Source organism: Haplochromis burtoni, unplaced genomic scaffold (genome assembly GCF_018398535.1).
Source record: "Haplochromis burtoni strain Fernald_Lab_line unplaced genomic scaffold, NCSU_Asbu1 Contig_84, whole genome shotgun sequence".
NCBI classification, from domain to species: Eukaryota; Metazoa; Chordata; class Actinopteri; order Cichliformes; family Cichlidae; genus Haplochromis; species Haplochromis burtoni.
In genome coordinates this window covers 1,370,796-1,388,080 of record NW_024582445.1, presented here as the reverse complement: position 1 = coordinate 1,388,080, position 17,285 = coordinate 1,370,796, and the positions used below count along the sequence as shown (strand labels likewise).

The following is a 17,285-nucleotide window of genomic DNA, read 5'->3' as shown; positions in this document are numbered from 1 at the left end:
CTACAGTCATTTTGGTAGCACTTTATAATACGGCACACTACCAAGGGCGTAATTTCCCCGTGATTAAATGGAATTTCAGCGTGTTTTATTTGAAATTAGAAAGTAATTATAAATAAATATTTAAAGATAGGTATAGCAGAATAAGGGAGCAACAAGTAATTTTTCCAGGAAACAAGGAAAAAAATATACTGTAATCTATGTAGTGCACAAGCACAAGCAGTACAGTGTAATTTCCTGGTTATTTAGCGGAAAAATAAACAACATTTCGACATCTTACATTGTAAGTACGCTGTACTTTTTAAAAAATGAATAGAATTGAATAGAACTCAACTTTATTGTCATTGCACATGTCACAAGTATACTTGTGACCCCCCCCCTCCCAAACTCATGGATCGGCCTCCCCAGAGCCAGATCCTTAATGTTGTCAAACAAAAGGCAGGCAACATACAAAGAAAAACTTAGGGAAGTCTTTCAAGAAGCCTAGAAAACTGCTTAAAGAAGTGTCAAGAGATTTGCTGTGCTGGGGAATAAAGGCGGTTCTACCAAGTATCGACTTTTAATAGTACAGAACTGTACAAACTATTTTTGCCTTACTGTACTTTTTTTTGCATGTCTTTCAGTAAATTGTTGCACCCATTTTCCAAGCACAATATAAAGAAATGAAGGGATACTTCACATTTGGATTATTGCAATTCTCTTTTAATAGGGGTTGGACAGGGACAAGTTCATTTGTCTGATTTGTTGAGGCCTCGTGTCCCTATTCGTTTGCTTCGGTCAGCTGAGCAACTGTTGCTTTCAGTCCCAAAGTCACGGCTAAAGCTTAGAGGAGACCGAGCGTTCTCTGTTGCGGCTCCAATGCTTTGGAATAGCCTTCCTCTCCATATTAGACAAGCTACATCAGTGCCAGTTTTTAAGTCCAGATTAAAAGCCTATTTTTATTCCCTGGCTTTTAAGTCTGTGGGTGACTGACATTTTTTTTTAAATTAATTTTATTGCTATTTCTGCTTTTTGCTATTACTATATTTATATTGTACAACACTTTGGTCTACCAGGTGTTTTAAAAGTGCTATATAAATAAATGATGATGACTATTAGAAAGTACTGTAATTAAAAGGCTTAAATTATCATAAACAAATTGTATTACCCACTTGTTAAATAATTATGGTGCCTATTGTCCTCCTTAAAACGGGACATTTTATGAAACAAACGGACACCAGTTTGCTCCAATAAAACTCTTCAAAAATTTATTTACAGTACAAAAATGAAAATTTACTATGAACTTCTATGAATGGGCAAAAATAAGAATGGTGCATACAGATTCCAGTAGTGCAAGGGAACACAACAGCGTAAATAATTTTTTCCTGCACTACAAGCAAAGACAAAAAAAGGAAAAGGAAATATCCTTACATCTTATACTGCAATGTTTACTCTGACAATAAAAATGCTTTTTAAACATGAATCTAGAGTTCACATTCCAATAATGTAATGTACACTGACACATATAGCATGGACATAGATGATTAGCTATGCTTTGCACTAAGTGCTGTGGTGCAAAAAAATATAGAATATATAACTATAGATTGGTGAGATATCTTTATCTGTCACTGAGCACATCTTAATGTAATGCGAGCAATGTGAGATGTAAGATCCGTCACTTATCACATAGACATTATACAACCTGAGAAAAAGTCTTCTTTGAGACAGCTGTGGCAGGTTCAAGCAAGAGATCAGTAATTACACAATATACACCAACAAATCCTGTTCCATTATTTAAATCAGTTCCTGCATTTACCAGTTCAAACTTATTGCTCCATTCCCTGCAGAAACAGTTCTTTTTCTGTTGTTGTTTTTGATGATGATATTATCTAACCTGAATGAACATCGGCAATCAAGTACTTTGGAACAATTTACTCATCAAGGCCCTCGTCTTCCTCTTCCTGCTTGGCGTCTACCTCGGTTGTGTCTGAGAACTCGTGAAGCAGCACGTATTCACGGCTGCTGAAGCCAAATTTTATGACATCTTTTTCTTTGAGTTCATAGTACCGCTGGGGCTCGATACGCTGGTTGTTCAGATAAGTGCCATTGCCAGAGCCAAGGTCAATAATGTAAGGCTTTACCCTCCGGCCCGTGGTGCCATCTGCCCGCGTAAACTCCACCAGTCTGCGGAAATGAAGACAGAATGGTGGACATGATCTATTTGCAAATGGGGATCACGACTAAAGAGTCATTCAACATATTGGACAACAACAATAGTAAATAGTAATCACCACAGATCGAGCATGCTTTTCAAACAAAAAGAAAACTAGAGTAAAAAAATAAATAAAAATGTGCTGATGACTGTTCTTCCTACCTGTACTGGAATACTGCATGTTGCTTGGAGCAGGATGGGTGATCAATCGGGATATCAGCAATTCTTCTCTGTCGCCCCAACAAATAGGCACTCTGTCTGTGAATGTACATGACTGGAAGAGCCTCATCATTCTTGAAAGGGTACAGTCGCCATCGGCGCTTCGGAATCCGAGCCTCAGGCGGCTCGTTGTACTTGATCACCACTCCCCGAAATGTGTTTGTGTCTTCTGTGAGTGCCCCTGAAAGTTCAAAGTTTGGCTTCTCTTTCACAGCAGGAGCAGCACTTGCCTCATCACCCTCTTCTTCTGACCTCCCCAAGTCTCGCTCTTGGTTTTCTTCACGTCGCTGGCGATTTTCCCTGCGTCTCTCATCTTGCTGCTGTCGTTCAGCTTGTTGAGAGGCAAGAGCATTTCGCTCCCTATGCCTCTCCCCACCGCGCTCTCTCTCCCGTGGCCTATCAGATTCCCACCTACTCCGTCTGTCCTCTGGTTGCTCATTTCTTCTTCTTCTCTCGTCGCCGCTAGCTCTATGCTCATCCCGTTCCTGTGACATATATTTACAGAATACTTACACAGTTACATTTTTGAGTAGTTAATTATGTTGTACTGCATTACCCTTCAGTATGGAATAGTGGGCTCTAGTTTGTTTGACATATATTGTCATTACTGCCAGATGCCTCTGAAAAACATTAAAAATGGGACAACTGTAGACCAATGTTGGGTCTCTACACAGAAAACAGACTGCCTCAGACTGTTAGTACTATCTGACTAGCACTTGGGTTACACAAGCTTCTGTGTGGTAAATTCCAGATGAGTACTTTATACCACCTAGATCACTTTACACTCCAGTGGTGCTGCTGAATTGCAAAATGTTTCCCAATAATTTGAAACTAATCACCCGCTTTACTCTGACATCCCCGTGGTGAGGACTACGGCTTCTCCTTTTTCTCGGAGATCTGCTGCTTCTTCTGGCGGGAGAGGTTCCCCTTCTACCTGGTGAACGGTCCCTCGTCCTTGCAGGTGACCTAAATGAAGAACACAAGAGAGTATTAAGCGACCGTTCACACGACATTTCCCACCGTTGAGATGCAACTAGTGGCTGTAGCTAGCCCAAGTAAGTACTACAGCGATATACTCAAAACTGACTCTGTCACGGTTGTCAAGTTGATCAATATGACACATGTGGCAAAATTAAGGTGGTATGATAACTTTAGTGCACACACCGACTCGTTCCTCCTCTCTGTGGACTGGAGTTGCCGGGGGATCTCGACCTGGAGCGGCGTGATCTCTGTGGCCTAGCAGGGCTCAGTTTCTCCTGCTTTATCTTTACTTCGGCTTCACGCTCCGGACTTTCTCTTCTCCTGTGTCGCTTCTCTTTGGCCATGCTTAAAATAATTCTCTCAAATCGACCGTTGTATAACCTAAAAAGCATACATTTTCAACCACACCACTGTATGTACAAAAAAAACAAAAGCCTCGGCATGTAACAAACTTCGCCCGTTACGCCGAGATCACGCACTTCCGCTTCCCGAGGTTCACCGAGAATTAAGCTCCGCCAGTGTCCATGTCTCACGTTGGTTCCGACATGAGATGCCGGCCAGTTTATTTCCTGTACAGCCTAAATATTTAGTGTATTGAAAAAGCTGGCACATTCTTTCATTATTTACATATTCGTTTAACACACATTACTTTTACTTGATGCAGCCAGTAAACACAAAACAAACAAAAAAGGCATAGGAAAAGTAAAAGACACACAAGGTGGTAAAAGTAAAAAACAAACAAACATCCCACTTGGCTCTTTTAAATAGATTTTTTTAAATACTGATAAAAATGCATTTATCTCAAAAGAATTTTTGAAAAAAAAAGTGTCACTAGCCTGTACTCCTGGAGCTAAGCGCTGATTCCGCTCGCACACATTAAAACGTAACGGACATTGTTGCCAAGACAACCCAAACAATGAGCGTGAACTTTATGTAACTAAACGCTAGACCAAGAAGTTTCAGGTTTTACTGTATAAGTTTATTCTATTCCTCTATTGTAAACGACAATGATTCCTCCAGCTGACACGCTGCTGAAATACGACAATCCAGTTCTGGTCAACAAAAGCACAGACAGAAAATCACCAAAGGTGAGTTTATCGAGCCAGCCGTGTTTATGGCACAAGTCTCAGGGATAGATTTGAGATTAATGTAAAAGTTATGCTATCCAAGATCCCGAGAGTCTGATTAAAGCTTAATGCAATTATACTTACATCCACTAATATATTTGCATGCATACACAGTTACAAGGTGGTTCTGTAAGGTGTATTTTATAATAGATTTACGAAAATGTATCAGTCATTTAAAAAATCAAATCAGGGTAATAATATGTTTGTCTGATAGTTTATGAAACATCTGTCACTACAGGGACGCCCTTTGAAAGTAAGCCCTCAGCAGCCCATTGACTCTACACCTGTTCCACCACCTCCTAAACCAAAACCAGCATCTACTGAGGCTACTAAGCAGGAAAATGAGGAGCTCCTCAATTCAATCCTCCCACCCAGGTAGAGTTTTTCCTATCCATAGCGTGTTCTTCAGCAAGTTCAGAACTTTACAAATTTTCCTCTTACAGGGAGTGGATGGAGGGAAACCAACTGTGGGTGCAGAAAGTATCCAGTACACCTTGTACGAGAGCAGATGTGTTGCACCTAGAAGAACTCCTAAACACAAAACTGCAGCAAAGACAGGCCAAAGAAACAGGAATCTGCCCTGTCCGCAGGGAGCTCTATTCCCAGTGTTTTGGTAAGGAAGAAGCTGAGATGTTGCTGATTATAGAAGGTAGAATCAATACACAGAAATACAATAAATCACATAAGTTTTTTTGTCATTCTTTTTCTTTTGAGATGAATTACTCAGACAGGTAACCATCAACTGCGCTGAGAGGGGTATGCTATTGTGGCTGGTCAGAGATGAGATTCAGATGACCATTGCTGCCTACCAGACCGTGTATGAAAGCAGCATAGCTTACGGCATGAGAAAGGCACTGCAGGCTAAGAAGGGCGAAGCTGATATGAAAAACAGAGTAAGGATATCAAGTTCCTTATGAGTTACAAATACAGGGTCACAATATATATTTTTAATACTAAGCAATTTATAGATGCTGGGAAACTTACTTCGCCACTCATGTAGTTCAGCTGTCATTTAGCTAGGAGTCCAGCAGAGAGCACAATTTCTCTATTTTACAGTTACTGTACAATGACAGTGGCTGCAGTGCTTTTTACAGGATTGACCCTGCATCAATAACAAACTCACACGTATGCGTTGTTATACGGGCAGATTTTGGAGCTAGAGAACGAGAAACAAGAACTGAAGAAGGCGCTGAATGAAGAGAAGGCTAAATGTGAAACAGTTGAGAAGATAGAAGCTGAAAAGCGACAGCTAGAGGAAAAGAGGCACGATGACGAGATCCAGTTCCTAAAGAGAACCAACCAACAGCTTAAGGTGACTTTTTCAATTACATATCAGAGAATAATTCTTGTAGATTGTGTTGTCTAAAGATTTCTTAATCACCCCTTTTTTCTTTTCAGGCTCAACTGGAAGAGATAATTGCACCAAAGAAGTAAAAAAACAAACAAACAAACACTTAGCTGGCATTTCTCTGTACAAGATTGTGTTCACTTGTAATTCATCTTATTGCTTAATGATACATTAAAGTAAAAACTTTGTGTAATTTACAAATGTTTTATTGTTCTGGCATAACAAGTACACTTCAAACAACTACTGCACATTGCTCTTGAACGTCAAGAGAGCAGTACACTTGTATATGATGAATGAAATTTCATTCAAATACAGTTCTGCACTGAGGGGACAAAGTTACAACAGTCATGAAGATAAGGCATCAAGTTGATTAAGACCACCTTAGTGTTCCACCTTCTGCCAACCTTTTTTTTATCCCAATAAAAATAGCTTCAGGCTAATTTAGATACAGATTTCTTACATGTGTGTTTTATTTTATTCAACTCCAGTCTAGTGCTTCGATTTCTTGGTATTTTGACCTTCTGTGCCTGATGCTGGGATTTTTTTGTTCTTGTTCTTGTTCTTCACATTGTGAGTTTCATAATAACGTACGCCAACTTTCTTCGTCCTCTGAGCACGATCCATTGCTCTTCTCTGTAGAGAAAGAAAAGAGAAACAGAAGAGGAAAAAAAGTGAAATCTTCTTCTAAAAAAGACCAGAGCTTTTCATTTCCAATGTTACATCAGTAAGAAGAACATTCACCAGAGAAATCTGGCCTGTTTGACATCAGAGAGAACAAACACCGCATACCTGTTTAGACGTGAGTCTGTTCAGCTGGGCCAGGTCCTCACCCTCCTCAGCTTTCCTCTTTTTACCCCTCTGGTTTGGAGCTGAATTCAAAGAAAGATGAACAGATCTGATGTCACTGCCTGAATGTTAACTTGACGTACCCATTCAAATCTAAAGTTTGTGCAAAATATCAAGTTGATAAATATCAGTAATTGATTATTCTGTTGGAACTGCAGAAGGTTTATTGGACCTTAACCACATCTGATAAAGCCTTTCCCAAATTATTTTTACATCCAGAACCATACAAAGTCATAACAAACAAGCTGACTGACTACCTTTCTTCTGTGCTTGCTTAGTCGCTGCTGACTGTTTAGTCTTGATGTCTGTGAACACTTTGTCAGAAAGCGCCTTAGGTATCCTGTCCAAAGAAATGGAAAAAAGTAAATCATTACAAAACAAGGCAAACAGTTTATCCCTGTTGGGGTCAGCTGAAATGAACAGTAATTAAATTAGGCTCAGATTAACTATACAGCGGTTACTTGACTTTGTTCTTCAGTGTGTGCTGAAATTCAACACAAGCATTAAAGAACACAAAAGACACAAACGTTATGGCATCAAAATGATCACTGCTAGTCATCAGCAGCTTCAAGGCTGGTTAGCACGGACCACCTAAAATGCGTGGCATCTCTATGTCTGACAACTTCACATTACGTTACTGGACGAAACACAATGGTGGCAGTACACAAGACAAAGAAAATATGCGAATGAGGTTTGGGCTTGAGCAGACTGACCGGATTGCAGAGAAGCGATTGGATTTGGCTCGGTCCAGAAACTGCTTGTACTTGGCGATTTTCACATCCAGCTCACGTATGACCTCCCGTGAACTCTTGCTGCCGTTTGTCTTTTCAGTCTGAGAGGTTGTGGGCTCAGAGATGTCAGTCACTTCATCAGCTGGTTCAACGCTTGTCGCATCTTCCTCTTTGCCTTCGTTTTCCTCTGTGCCCTCATCTTCCTCACCATCAGAGCCAGAAAAATCTGACATGTCCAGATCAGGCATGTCCATGGGAACTAAGTCTTCCTCACTGAACTCTGGAGCCACACTGATTTTGCCAAAGTTTTGTCTGACATTAGCCAGAATCTTCTGGACCTGTTCCTTCTGTCTCTGCTGTTCTTCCTCACGTTCCTCTGAGATGGCGTCCGGATTGTCTGGTTGTTCCTTCTGCACATGCTCTACTACCTCCGACGGTCCTGCAACTGGCAGTGGCTTCTCATCCTAGCGAAAACACAGCAATAAAAACAGGTTTACACTGAGGGCACAGTTTGGTGCGCTTAAAAAGCCCTAGAGAGAAATTCAGTGTAATCTTACCTCTTGATCTCCTTCAGGTCCAGGGGGTTTCACAAAGAAGGGGATACGTCCTCTCTGCCAGTCATTCAATACCATTTTAGAGACTGTGGCGAGATCTGGCTCACCGCCCTGTACAAAAACAAGAAGAGATTGCTAAGACATCTTAAGACTTAGTGATTTAAAGCTGAAGTAGGCAGCAATAAATAAATACATTTAAAAAATATATATATATCTAGTGTTTCAGAGGCAGCTGTAGCCCTGCAGCTCTTCTGGACTCTATTTTCAGACTTAAACATTTGGCAGTGAAAGGAGAGAGTCCAAGCAGAAAGAAAGTTTGGCGGTACAATCAGTTAAGCAGAGAGTTTCCATCTGGTAAATAAGAGCTCATCGTGTCCTATGTGGAGAATGAAGTGAATGTAACTTTTTTAAATGCATACACAGCACATACATAAGACCCAAGCTCTTCAGGGGGGGAGGGCTGTTTTTGTTTCAGTCCTGCCTTCTCTAGATTTCTGCCTACGCCATATTTCAGAGAAAATGTCAAGACAGTACAGCATTTTTAGAGAGAAATAAGGCTCAAGGAGAGTCCTAAATTCAAATACATGGGAGAAATGTGCAACAATGAAGTTGGTAGGAACACAACTTTAAGGGGAAAAATGTTTGTAAAACCTGCTTTTGCAGCAAAGTCAGCAGTCATTAACTTCCCCACAAAACTACACAGAGGCATTAAAACACTTGTTTCTAGAAAAACAGCACAATAAATACCCAAGCTGAAAAATAAACCTTAACCATTACCTCTTACACATACAATGAGTTAAAATGCTCCATTGTAGCTATAAAATTATATATTTTTTATATCATCAGAACTTATAAAGCAAATGTTTGGAAAAAAATACAAAGCAGTTTTCAAGTATAGCCTCTAAATAAGAAAATGAACCTTCAAAAGTTTCCCTGTGCGAAATGCCAGTTTCTCAAGAAAGTCATCAGCACAGTTCCAAGTAGGGATGCGGTAGGTCTTCTGAATGTATTCTGGTTTGGCCCGCTCCAGTACTGCACCGATGTGCTCCTCTGGGTTCTTGATCTTTTCCACTTGAACCTTTGCAAAAAGGGGAAAGAAAAAGATGAGTACTTTAAGACGTGAACGTGCAACCTTTCAGTTACGCTGACTTTAAGGGTGAATATGCCCCACAAGGATCCAGAGGATCAGAAATAGAGCAGATAAAGACATTTTTAAAAACAGTTGGGTATTAGCATTATGAAGCCCAAACCACTTTAAAGTCTCAGTTCGTTATTCCCCGAATCCTCGAGACTGTTAAAAATACAACATTAACAGTTCGGTGGATTATACTAAGTTACCAGGACACCATTTCTCGGATCTGTGCTTAGATTTTCAGATGTTATTGTTTTTCCTAGTTTTATGGGAAGTCCAAATAAATTCACCCTTCTTATTATACTGCAGTGGCAGACATTAAAAAAACTCAATCAAATTAATTAATTAAAAAAAAAAATCAATTGGAATAAACTTTAAAAAACAGACTTACTACTCCTTTCAAAACAATATCAGATTCACTGTCTTCTGAGGGGTAGACAACACCAGGGCAGTCAATGAGGAAGATGCGCCTCATCAAAGTGATGTACTGCCACACCTTAAACAAAAGAGAGAGAAAGATTAACGCTGTATGTGTGGTCCATGAAATTCTGTTTCACAAACGATGAGAAACACATTTCACCTTGTTGGTATCATTTGATATAAAATCTTAAAACAAGGAAAAACTGCTGAAAGAATTATAAGTGGGAAAGCAAAATGTACGTGATCTATGAAAGTGCTACGGATCATAACCTTGTTTGGCTTTCGTAATTGCTGAGTATGTGCTGAGAATAAAACACAAGGTGGGAAATAAAGCACTGCTGGCCACAGGCCTATGAGAGTCACTGGATAGGTGTGCAGAAAAACTGCTCAGTTACAGTCCAAGCTTACAATTTTGGCTCTAAAGGTAAAGCCATTTTTCCCTGACTTTCCCCTTGACCGGTCTTTGTACGCCAAGGTTTCAACCCTTCATTTGTTTCCAAAAAGGATAAACAGATGAAGAGAGAGGAAATGAAGGATAAAAAATGGTTGTTTTTACTCTTTTACTCTCCACTTAGTTTTTCAGTTATATTTTTAAAAACAGAGGGTAGACTGCTTCTGTTATTGAAGCCATCAACATTAAGCAGCAACGGGACTTTGACTAAACCCAAAATATAATCATGTGAACCTAACTACTGTATAGTTAATACGATACATTGATTTTACCTTCGTTTCTCCAGCGAGGGGTGCAACATTGCAAACCTTCTTTGACCTCAGAGTGTTGATGATCGAGCTTTTTCCAACATTTGGATATCCGATGAAACCCACACTTATTTGTTTTTTGTCTGTGTGGAGCTGCGTGAGGGAAAAATAAAGTCAGGAAGTCTTTGTCAGTCCTCTTTGAAGGGATGTAATTCCTCTGTTGTCTCTTTCAAGCTTTTCTCAAGTATGCTGCCAGGGCAGTCAGGGCAACACATAATCTAATGTTATGGTTGTAACTGTGTGGAACACAGCACAGTTTTGGGACAATGAAGCATTCTTTGTAGTTTAGCCTCTGTAGACCACCACAGTGGATAAAAAAAATGTGCTTCATTTCAGCTTTAATTCAAGTGGTTTAACAAAAATGCACCGAGTTAAATGTTCAGGAGTTACTGCCATTTTTATACACAGTTCCCCATTTTCAGAAGCTGAAAAGTAACCTCAGAAAGACAGCCTGAAGTCTAGAACTAATGGACATCACCAGATGCTGCATGTCCTTCTTTCACATGGTGTACCAGGCCTTTACTGCAGCTGTCTTCAGCTGCTGCCCTCTTTTGAAAAACAGCTTCAGTTTTGTCTTCTGTAACTCAAAAGCATGTTCATGTTGGGTTGAGATCAGGTGACTGTCTTGGCCAGTGAAGAATATTCCATTTATTTGCCTTGAGAATCTCTTGGGTTTCTTTTGCAGTATGTTTTGGATCATTATCCATTTGCGCAGTGAAGTGCAAATTCATTTTGCTACTTATATCAGCAGTCACATCATCAGTAAACACAAGTGGTCCATGTCCACTGGCAGCCATACATGTCTATGTTATGACATTGCTTCTACTATGTTTGAAATATAATGTGGGATTAATCAGCTCATGCGCTGTTTCTCTCCTTCTCTATACTTTTCTCTATCCATTACTCTGATAAAAGTTCATCTCGGTTTTCAGTGATTTGTTTTCCAGAACTGCGGAGACTCTTTCACATGTCCTCTGATATGGTCTAACCTGCCCTTTTAATGTTTGTAACCAGTGGTTTGTACCTTGTTGTAAATGATCCGAATAAGTTATCTGTTTAATTTGTCATGGAATAACAAAGGAACGGGACTCACCTAACCATGAAACTACCTTTCAGTCAATTAGCCAATTACATTTGAGCCTCTGAAAATGGGGGACTGTATATGGATGTGATTTATAAAAAGTTAATGCAATACTTTTGGTAAACCCCTTGATTTAAAGCAGACAGCCTGTCAATCTTCAGTTACAGCTTGATTGAAACTCCACTGTGGTGGTTTACTGCAGCTAAATTAATATATTGTGTCAATGTAAACTACTTAAAGACCTAAAAGCATATTTTACAGTTTAGTAAAGTGTTTAAAAATCTAAAGGAAATATGATGCAAAACAATAATAATGCACAATTGACAAACCAATGTAGCTTGTCATCAAACAGATATGTTTATTCCAATGTTTGTGATTCTAACATTAACACATTAAATACTGCTCATTAAATGCCTACAGTGTCCCAGCTAACCCAATTAAGCATCAGATATTGTGTTCACAGCTATATACACATTAAGTTGTTACAAATTACTACCAGTTGACAAATCTATTATCTTGCACAACAACATGATGATAAATGTATTTTTTAAAACTCTATATAATAAAACAACTCAAATATTTTATTTGTGAAAGTTTTTGCATTTCGAACAAAAAGCATTTGCTTACCTTGCCAAACTGCCTGAGCAGCTGGATGAGAGAGCCCTTACCAAATGAGTTTGTGAGGCTGGCGTGGAAAGCCAAAGTGGGATATTCTTGAGACAGAACAGCCACCCAACGTTTCTGGTTTAACAATGAGCAGAGACCAAGTTTAATACTAAGAAAAGGCAACTACAACCAGTCATACAGGAAACCAGGGGGGTGTGCTGTAAATATCTTACCGTGACCCAGGTGGGCACAAGGTCACACTTGTTTAGAACAAAGATCAGATGTTTCCAGGATTTCTCTTTCTTTAGATACGTTTCAATGCTCTTAGACCGTGTTCCCATAGGATCTCGGGCATCCAGCACTTGGATGATGACATCAGATGAGTCAATCACCTGTAAAAATAAAAGAGGACTCGAGAATGACCACACAACACTTTACTGCACTAACATACTACACAAGGTGGAGACGATACCTTGTAAAGTTCTCCCCAGATTCTCTTGGACTGACCCTTTTTGAAAATCTCCTCACGTGCTTCCGCCCTTTAGTGAATAAAAAAGTAGCAGGGATTTAACGACACTTTAAATGTGAAAAAAATGCATTTCAAAACAAAAAAAAACAAAGAAACAAAAAGAAAATTCTTACCGGACCCCTGTGTCCTCGGTAACCAGGTCTTTGTCATTTTCTGCATTATAACTTAGGGCTGAGGCCTCAGCTTGCTCTACAAGGTCCTTGACATCGCCCACAACAAGACTGGGCCTCTTTCTTTGAGCCTTAGGTCCAAAAGTGTTCTCAAAACCCTCCGTGTCTAGAATGTGAACCTTAGAGTTCTGCAATTATAGAAAGATAGAACATTTTGTGATTAAAAAAAAAAAAAGTTTTTATATTAACAGTGAATAGCTCTGCCAGCAATATACTTACAGCAGGACCTTATATCATTTATTTACAAAATCAGATAGAATTATGACTGTGGTTTTATTAAGTTTGGACTTTGTTCTTTCCAGCATGAACAACACACTTAAAGGATCCAGATGTTGAAGCTGGACTGCAAAATCCATTTAAATTTAACATTATCATGCTGTATTTAAGCAGAGAGGAAACATAAAGCTCTTTTTTTTCCAATGTTAAAACACAGTTTGTGATACAGTCACAAACAGCTCTCCAACAGTTTCAGTCAGAAACACACAATAAATGAATATATTAAACAGAACACCCAAATATGCGACAAAGCCAGTGAAACAGCAAAGACTATGCCAGTGCTGATTAAGTGTTCCAGCGATCTTAAAACACACGCCATACCTCTATTGCAAAACTGCCACGAGGGGTGGAGGAGCAGGTTAGTCAGAAACAACACTGTTTACAGCCTCAGGTCACCTCAACTATCTGCCAAGAGGTCCTACAAAGCACTCTGGTTGTTTGAAAACACATTTTTCTGACTGAACCACTGGCTCTTGCTTAATTTGTCTGCCTTTTGGAGCAATATCATTCCACTGGTCATTCAGTGATCATACATTAAGATTACAGAGCACTTTCATACTTTACTAGCACTTCTGTGCCATTTAGTTACATAATTGTAATATTAATAAAAATAATAAAAGGTCATCTTCTGGTAACCCGGTGATGAATTAAGAGATTATTTTGAACTCTTTCACACTCTAAGAAATGCCTCAACTTCATGAGGGACTATAGCACATGGCACAAGAACAAGAACTGGATTTTATTTAGAACTGTGTTGGTTATGTTGAAGGGAAAAAAATTCAAGTCTGGATGAAGGCAGCTCTCTCATGCCTAGCGTAAGCCAGTACATTCAGGTTCACAGTAGGGCAGAGGAAAAATTGTATGAGGATTAAAGTGAGTCCTCTTATTCGTCTCACCTCATGAAGCCTCAAGAAAGAGTTTACTCACACAGACGAAAATAGCTATGATCTTTATCTGCATTACTTACTTTAGTCATTATTAAACGCATTCCACTTACTGGTTATTTCCTACTCAAATTATAAACATGCCACTTGTTAACCCCTTTAAAAGAATCACTCTCTTAATCCCACTGTCGTAAGCAAGTTTAGACCCATGTGCAAAGAGCTATTTATATTTAAGCTTACAGAACACTTTAAATCACATACTTTATTTATTAATAACATAATCTTTGATTTTATTTTTATTTATTTATTTTTTTGGGGGGACGGGGGGGGGGGTTAAATCCCGTTTTTACTATGCATCACTACAACTGCCCCAGTCAGCTACTGTATCAGAAGATACATCAGACCACAACATCTTATAATGTAACGTGAAGAAGTGTGTTTGCTAGAGCAGTTTCGGCTGATTCCCCCCCCCCACATGTAGCCCTTTACCTTTGATGTCTGCCTGCTTCGCTGAAATAAAAATAGGATACCCCAAAATACCCTGCAGCTGATTTACTTCAAATCCATGGAAACTTATCCTTTTAGCCTCAGCACGAACCACATTATTAGTTTCTCTTTTATTGAGGGTGCGTTGCTTATTTAATGTTTGAAATAATGCAATGTCTAAGTTATTTTTAGACTCCTTACATTCTCAGCTGACCAAACAGCCTTACTTGCAGAGACAGCTATCTAATATTAAGTTATTCCTTTCTTCTGCGGCCTTGTTCTTTAAACATTAATTTTGTCACAGGCTCTGTGCCGACTTTCAGGTACACTCCATCCACACGGAAATAGAAAGCAGTGTCAGATGAAGTACACTCCCTGGCATCTGCAGTTTCAGAATCAGAATCAGAAGACTTTATTCACCCCCAAGAGGCAATTAAGAAGTTGCCTGTAAAACTCTGAGAAAGCAAGCTTAATAAATGCTGCCATTATACTGTTATCAATGCAATGCACTTTATTTTGCCAGGCTATTAACACATACTTGGAAAAGTGATATATTACATCAATCCTTGCTGACCTTTATTAAAATTCTGAGGTAGCCGATAAAGACTCGCCTCCACACCACAGCTGGAACCAGCTAACTCCCCATGTGCTGCTGTTAGAGATCCTGGAAGGCTTACTTGTGTTTTCTTACTGCAGTAGTTGGCCTTTGTTGTCTGGATCCCTATGCCCAGTAATGCCATGGTTAGACATCTCAGGCAAGCAAACTGTGTGTCCTCTTTTAAATCTCTTGTTTTTGTTTTTTACCCTTGTTGACACAATTTGTTGTTTTGCTATTATTTTGTTATCATGTTTAGATCCCAAGGTTTGCATTTTAATTATACAGTTAGGTCTATACCTGACAGCGTTTCACATCCAGTTATTATTATTTATTTTTTCTGAGCCTCTGAAAATGGAAGACTATGGATAAAAATACATGTAATTCCTAAACAACAAATTCAATATTTTTTGTTAAACTCCTTGAATTAAGATGTCACCTCTGCACTTCAAACACATCTCAACTGCTTCATTTTAATTTCAGTGTGTTGGTGGTGACTGTTCATAACAATACATATATAATAAAAATCTTACAAGAATAAGCTTTAAAGCCTTTATACTCACATGGGCTTTGACTCTATCGTGCAAAAGGGACATAGGCAATTTGCTTTGTCTCATCACCACACGATATGGATCCTTCTTTACTGCCTCCATCTCCTCCTGGAATTTCTGGAGGGATGACTGCTTGATCACACGGGTATTTGCTTAAATACAGAGTATAGAAATATGCGATAGTCATATAATAAGAATAAAAATGATATGGTATTATTGTAGTGAACATTTTATTTTTACAAAATCAACTGACAATATTTCAAACAAGAGCAACATATGAGCAAATGGTATTACCTCCAATTTAATTAATTTACAGTATACACTATAACATACACAACAGTAAAGACATTTCTCACCAAACCATTTGATGTTAGGTTCAACTCTGGCAACAGTTCCCGGAGCTACTGTGGACTGGTACTGTAAAGGTTTGACGACTTTTCCACGGCTATCACTGTGGACAAAAGATCTCTTTAATTCTTGACATATCACTTACGTTACATTGTAACAGTAAACTATATCAATAAAAAAGAAAATAATAAGAAAAAATAAAATAAAAATATTTGCTTACCATCTTTGTTTTTGTCTGTACATATTCAGGCGCTTGATAGTGGCTCGGTCCCTCATGTTGTTTCCACCAGCACCTTTGGCTCGATCTGTCGAATAAATTTATGTTTACTTTAATGGCTCATTAACGAAACCCACATGTTATTACAATGCACTTACTTGTTAGTCAATTTATTGCAAGGGAAATACCATATTTATAATCAACTAAGGCCTCTGATTTTTTTCTAAGGACCGTGCAACAACATTCATGTTTTATTACCTTAAACGGTTTTAAATGTGCTGAACAAATGACTGGGTTTCAGTGTAAGGTGCCGGTATAGTGCTGTTAACAGCTTATACAAACACGTAACTTTATAATTCCTATCAAGATATACTGCATTGCTAGTTATGACTACTAACCAGACACACCGTACACGTTCATTTTTAAAGGAGCATCATTTTCCACCCCAAGATTGTGGCTCAGATTTTACCGTAAATATGTTTAACTTTCATAAAACAGGTGTTTGACACGACAAAACTTAAAAGGCTATATCTTCCTACAGTGTACGCAACAGTGTCAGTTAAGTTTTAGATTCATCACACCGCTGTGAAGTCTTATTTTGATACGCAACGCTATTATTATCTAAAATAACGCAAAAATGACTTTCTCTGACAATGACTAGCAACAATTAGCATTAGCTGTAAACAAGCAGTTTGGCTAATGGGAGAGTTAGCTCACCGGGGTTGCTGCTGGATGTTGAGGGGTTTATTGAGCTTTTCCCCTTGTACCGTGTCTTCACCATGTTGCCCTCTTACTCGGTAAAGCCTTCCACAGAAAAAAATACGAAGGTGTCTGAACGGCGATGTTTTGTTGCCGTTATTCCCCTCAGCTCGAAAATGTACACCCTACACGTGTTCTTAGGGTGAACAGGAAGGACATCATCAATAGAGCGACGGAGGTGAGAACCAATCAGAAAGCTCCTGCGTGCGTACTTGGGCTGTGTCCCAATTCAGGGTCTGCACGCTTGAAGTACGCGCACTACGCGTACTACGTACGGTGCGTACTATAAGTACGAGAAGTGCGGAAGTGAGAGGCTTGTGAAATGGGACGGTCTGGCCTTCGTCGTGCTGTTCAGGTTGCCTAGCAACCATGATACTAACCGCGAGAAACGCGAGATAGTATGACAGAAATGAAGGAGAAAAATGTTTTGTTGGTCATTTGGTCATTCATTTTTGTCATGACATAACTTTGATTAGTT

At 39.1% G+C, this 17,285-nt stretch overlaps 3 protein-coding genes across 3 annotated transcripts; 1 reads left to right on the top strand and 2 right to left on the bottom strand.

Moving 5' to 3' along the window:
• Positions 1-1,229: 1,229 nt before the first annotated feature.
• On the bottom strand, positions 1,230-3,932 carry snip1 (Smad nuclear interacting protein). The gene is made up of 4 exons (XM_014334596.2): positions 3,572-3,932; positions 3,247-3,373; positions 2,351-2,892; positions 1,230-2,160 (listed from the first exon to the last, which is right to left on the bottom strand). The coding sequence occupies exons 1-4, from the start codon at positions 3,778-3,780 to the stop codon at positions 1,908-1,910; spliced, it is 1,131 nt and encodes a 376-aa protein (XP_014190082.1). The 5' UTR covers positions 3,781-3,932; the 3' UTR covers positions 1,230-1,907.
• Positions 3,933-4,262: 330 nt separating this feature from the next.
• On the top strand, positions 4,263-6,313 carry dnali1 (dynein, axonemal, light intermediate chain 1). Its single transcript, XM_005925559.3, has 6 exons — positions 4,263-4,476; positions 4,754-4,890; positions 4,959-5,128; positions 5,230-5,408; positions 5,663-5,827; positions 5,914-6,313. Exons 1-6 carry the CDS (start codon positions 4,396-4,398, stop codon positions 5,947-5,949), a joined length of 768 nt encoding a protein of 255 aa, XP_005925621.1. The 5' UTR covers positions 4,263-4,395; the 3' UTR covers positions 5,950-6,313.
• On the bottom strand, positions 6,052-16,979 carry gnl2 (guanine nucleotide binding protein-like 2 (nucleolar)). The gene is made up of 16 exons (XM_005925560.3): positions 16,766-16,979; positions 16,052-16,136; positions 15,840-15,934; positions 15,496-15,635; positions 12,635-12,819; positions 12,465-12,531; positions 12,226-12,384; positions 12,014-12,127; positions 10,270-10,398; positions 9,518-9,622; positions 8,914-9,072; positions 7,998-8,105; positions 7,423-7,904; positions 6,967-7,049; positions 6,653-6,732; positions 6,052-6,496 (listed from the first exon to the last, which is right to left on the bottom strand). The coding sequence occupies exons 1-16, from the start codon at positions 16,827-16,829 to the stop codon at positions 6,353-6,355; spliced, it is 2,199 nt and encodes a 732-aa protein (XP_005925622.1). The 5' UTR covers positions 16,830-16,979; the 3' UTR covers positions 6,052-6,352.
• Between the last annotated feature and the right edge of the window lie 306 nt (positions 16,980-17,285).

Bases quoted from the DNA above. Each gene is read 5' to 3' on its own strand.
- dnali1 (XM_005925559.3), top strand. From the start codon at position 4,396: ATGATTCCTCCAGCTGACACGCTGCTGAAATACGACAATCCAGTTCTG. The intron at 4,891-4,958 runs GTAGAGTTTTTC...TTCCTCTTACAG, and splicing joins AATTCAATCCTCCCACCCAG to GGAGTGGATGGAGGGAAACC. The intron at 5,409-5,662 runs GTAAGGATATCA...TTATACGGGCAG, and splicing joins AAGCTGATATGAAAAACAGA to ATTTTGGAGCTAGAGAACGA.
- gnl2 (XM_005925560.3), bottom strand. From the start codon at position 16,829: ATGGTGAAGACACGGTACAAGGGGAAAAGCTCAATAAACCCCTCAACA. The intron at 16,137-16,765 runs GTGAGCTAACTC...TTTATTCGACAG, and splicing joins AACATCCAGCAGCAACCCCG to ATCGAGCCAAAGGTGCTGGT. The intron at 9,073-9,517 runs GTAAGTCTGTTT...CTTTTTGCAAAG, and splicing joins ATATTGTTTTGAAAGGAGTA to GTTCAAGTGGAAAAGATCAA.
- snip1 (XM_014334596.2), bottom strand. From the start codon at position 3,780: ATGCTTTTTAGGTTATACAACGGTCGATTTGAGAGAATTATTTTAAGC. The intron at 3,374-3,571 runs GTGTGTGCACTA...TTCTTCATTTAG, and splicing joins CAGAGAGGAGGAACGAGTCG to GTCACCTGCAAGGACGAGGG. The intron at 2,161-2,350 runs GTAGGAAGAACA...TCATTTCCGCAG, and splicing joins CATGCAGTATTCCAGTACAG to ACTGGTGGAGTTTACGCGGG.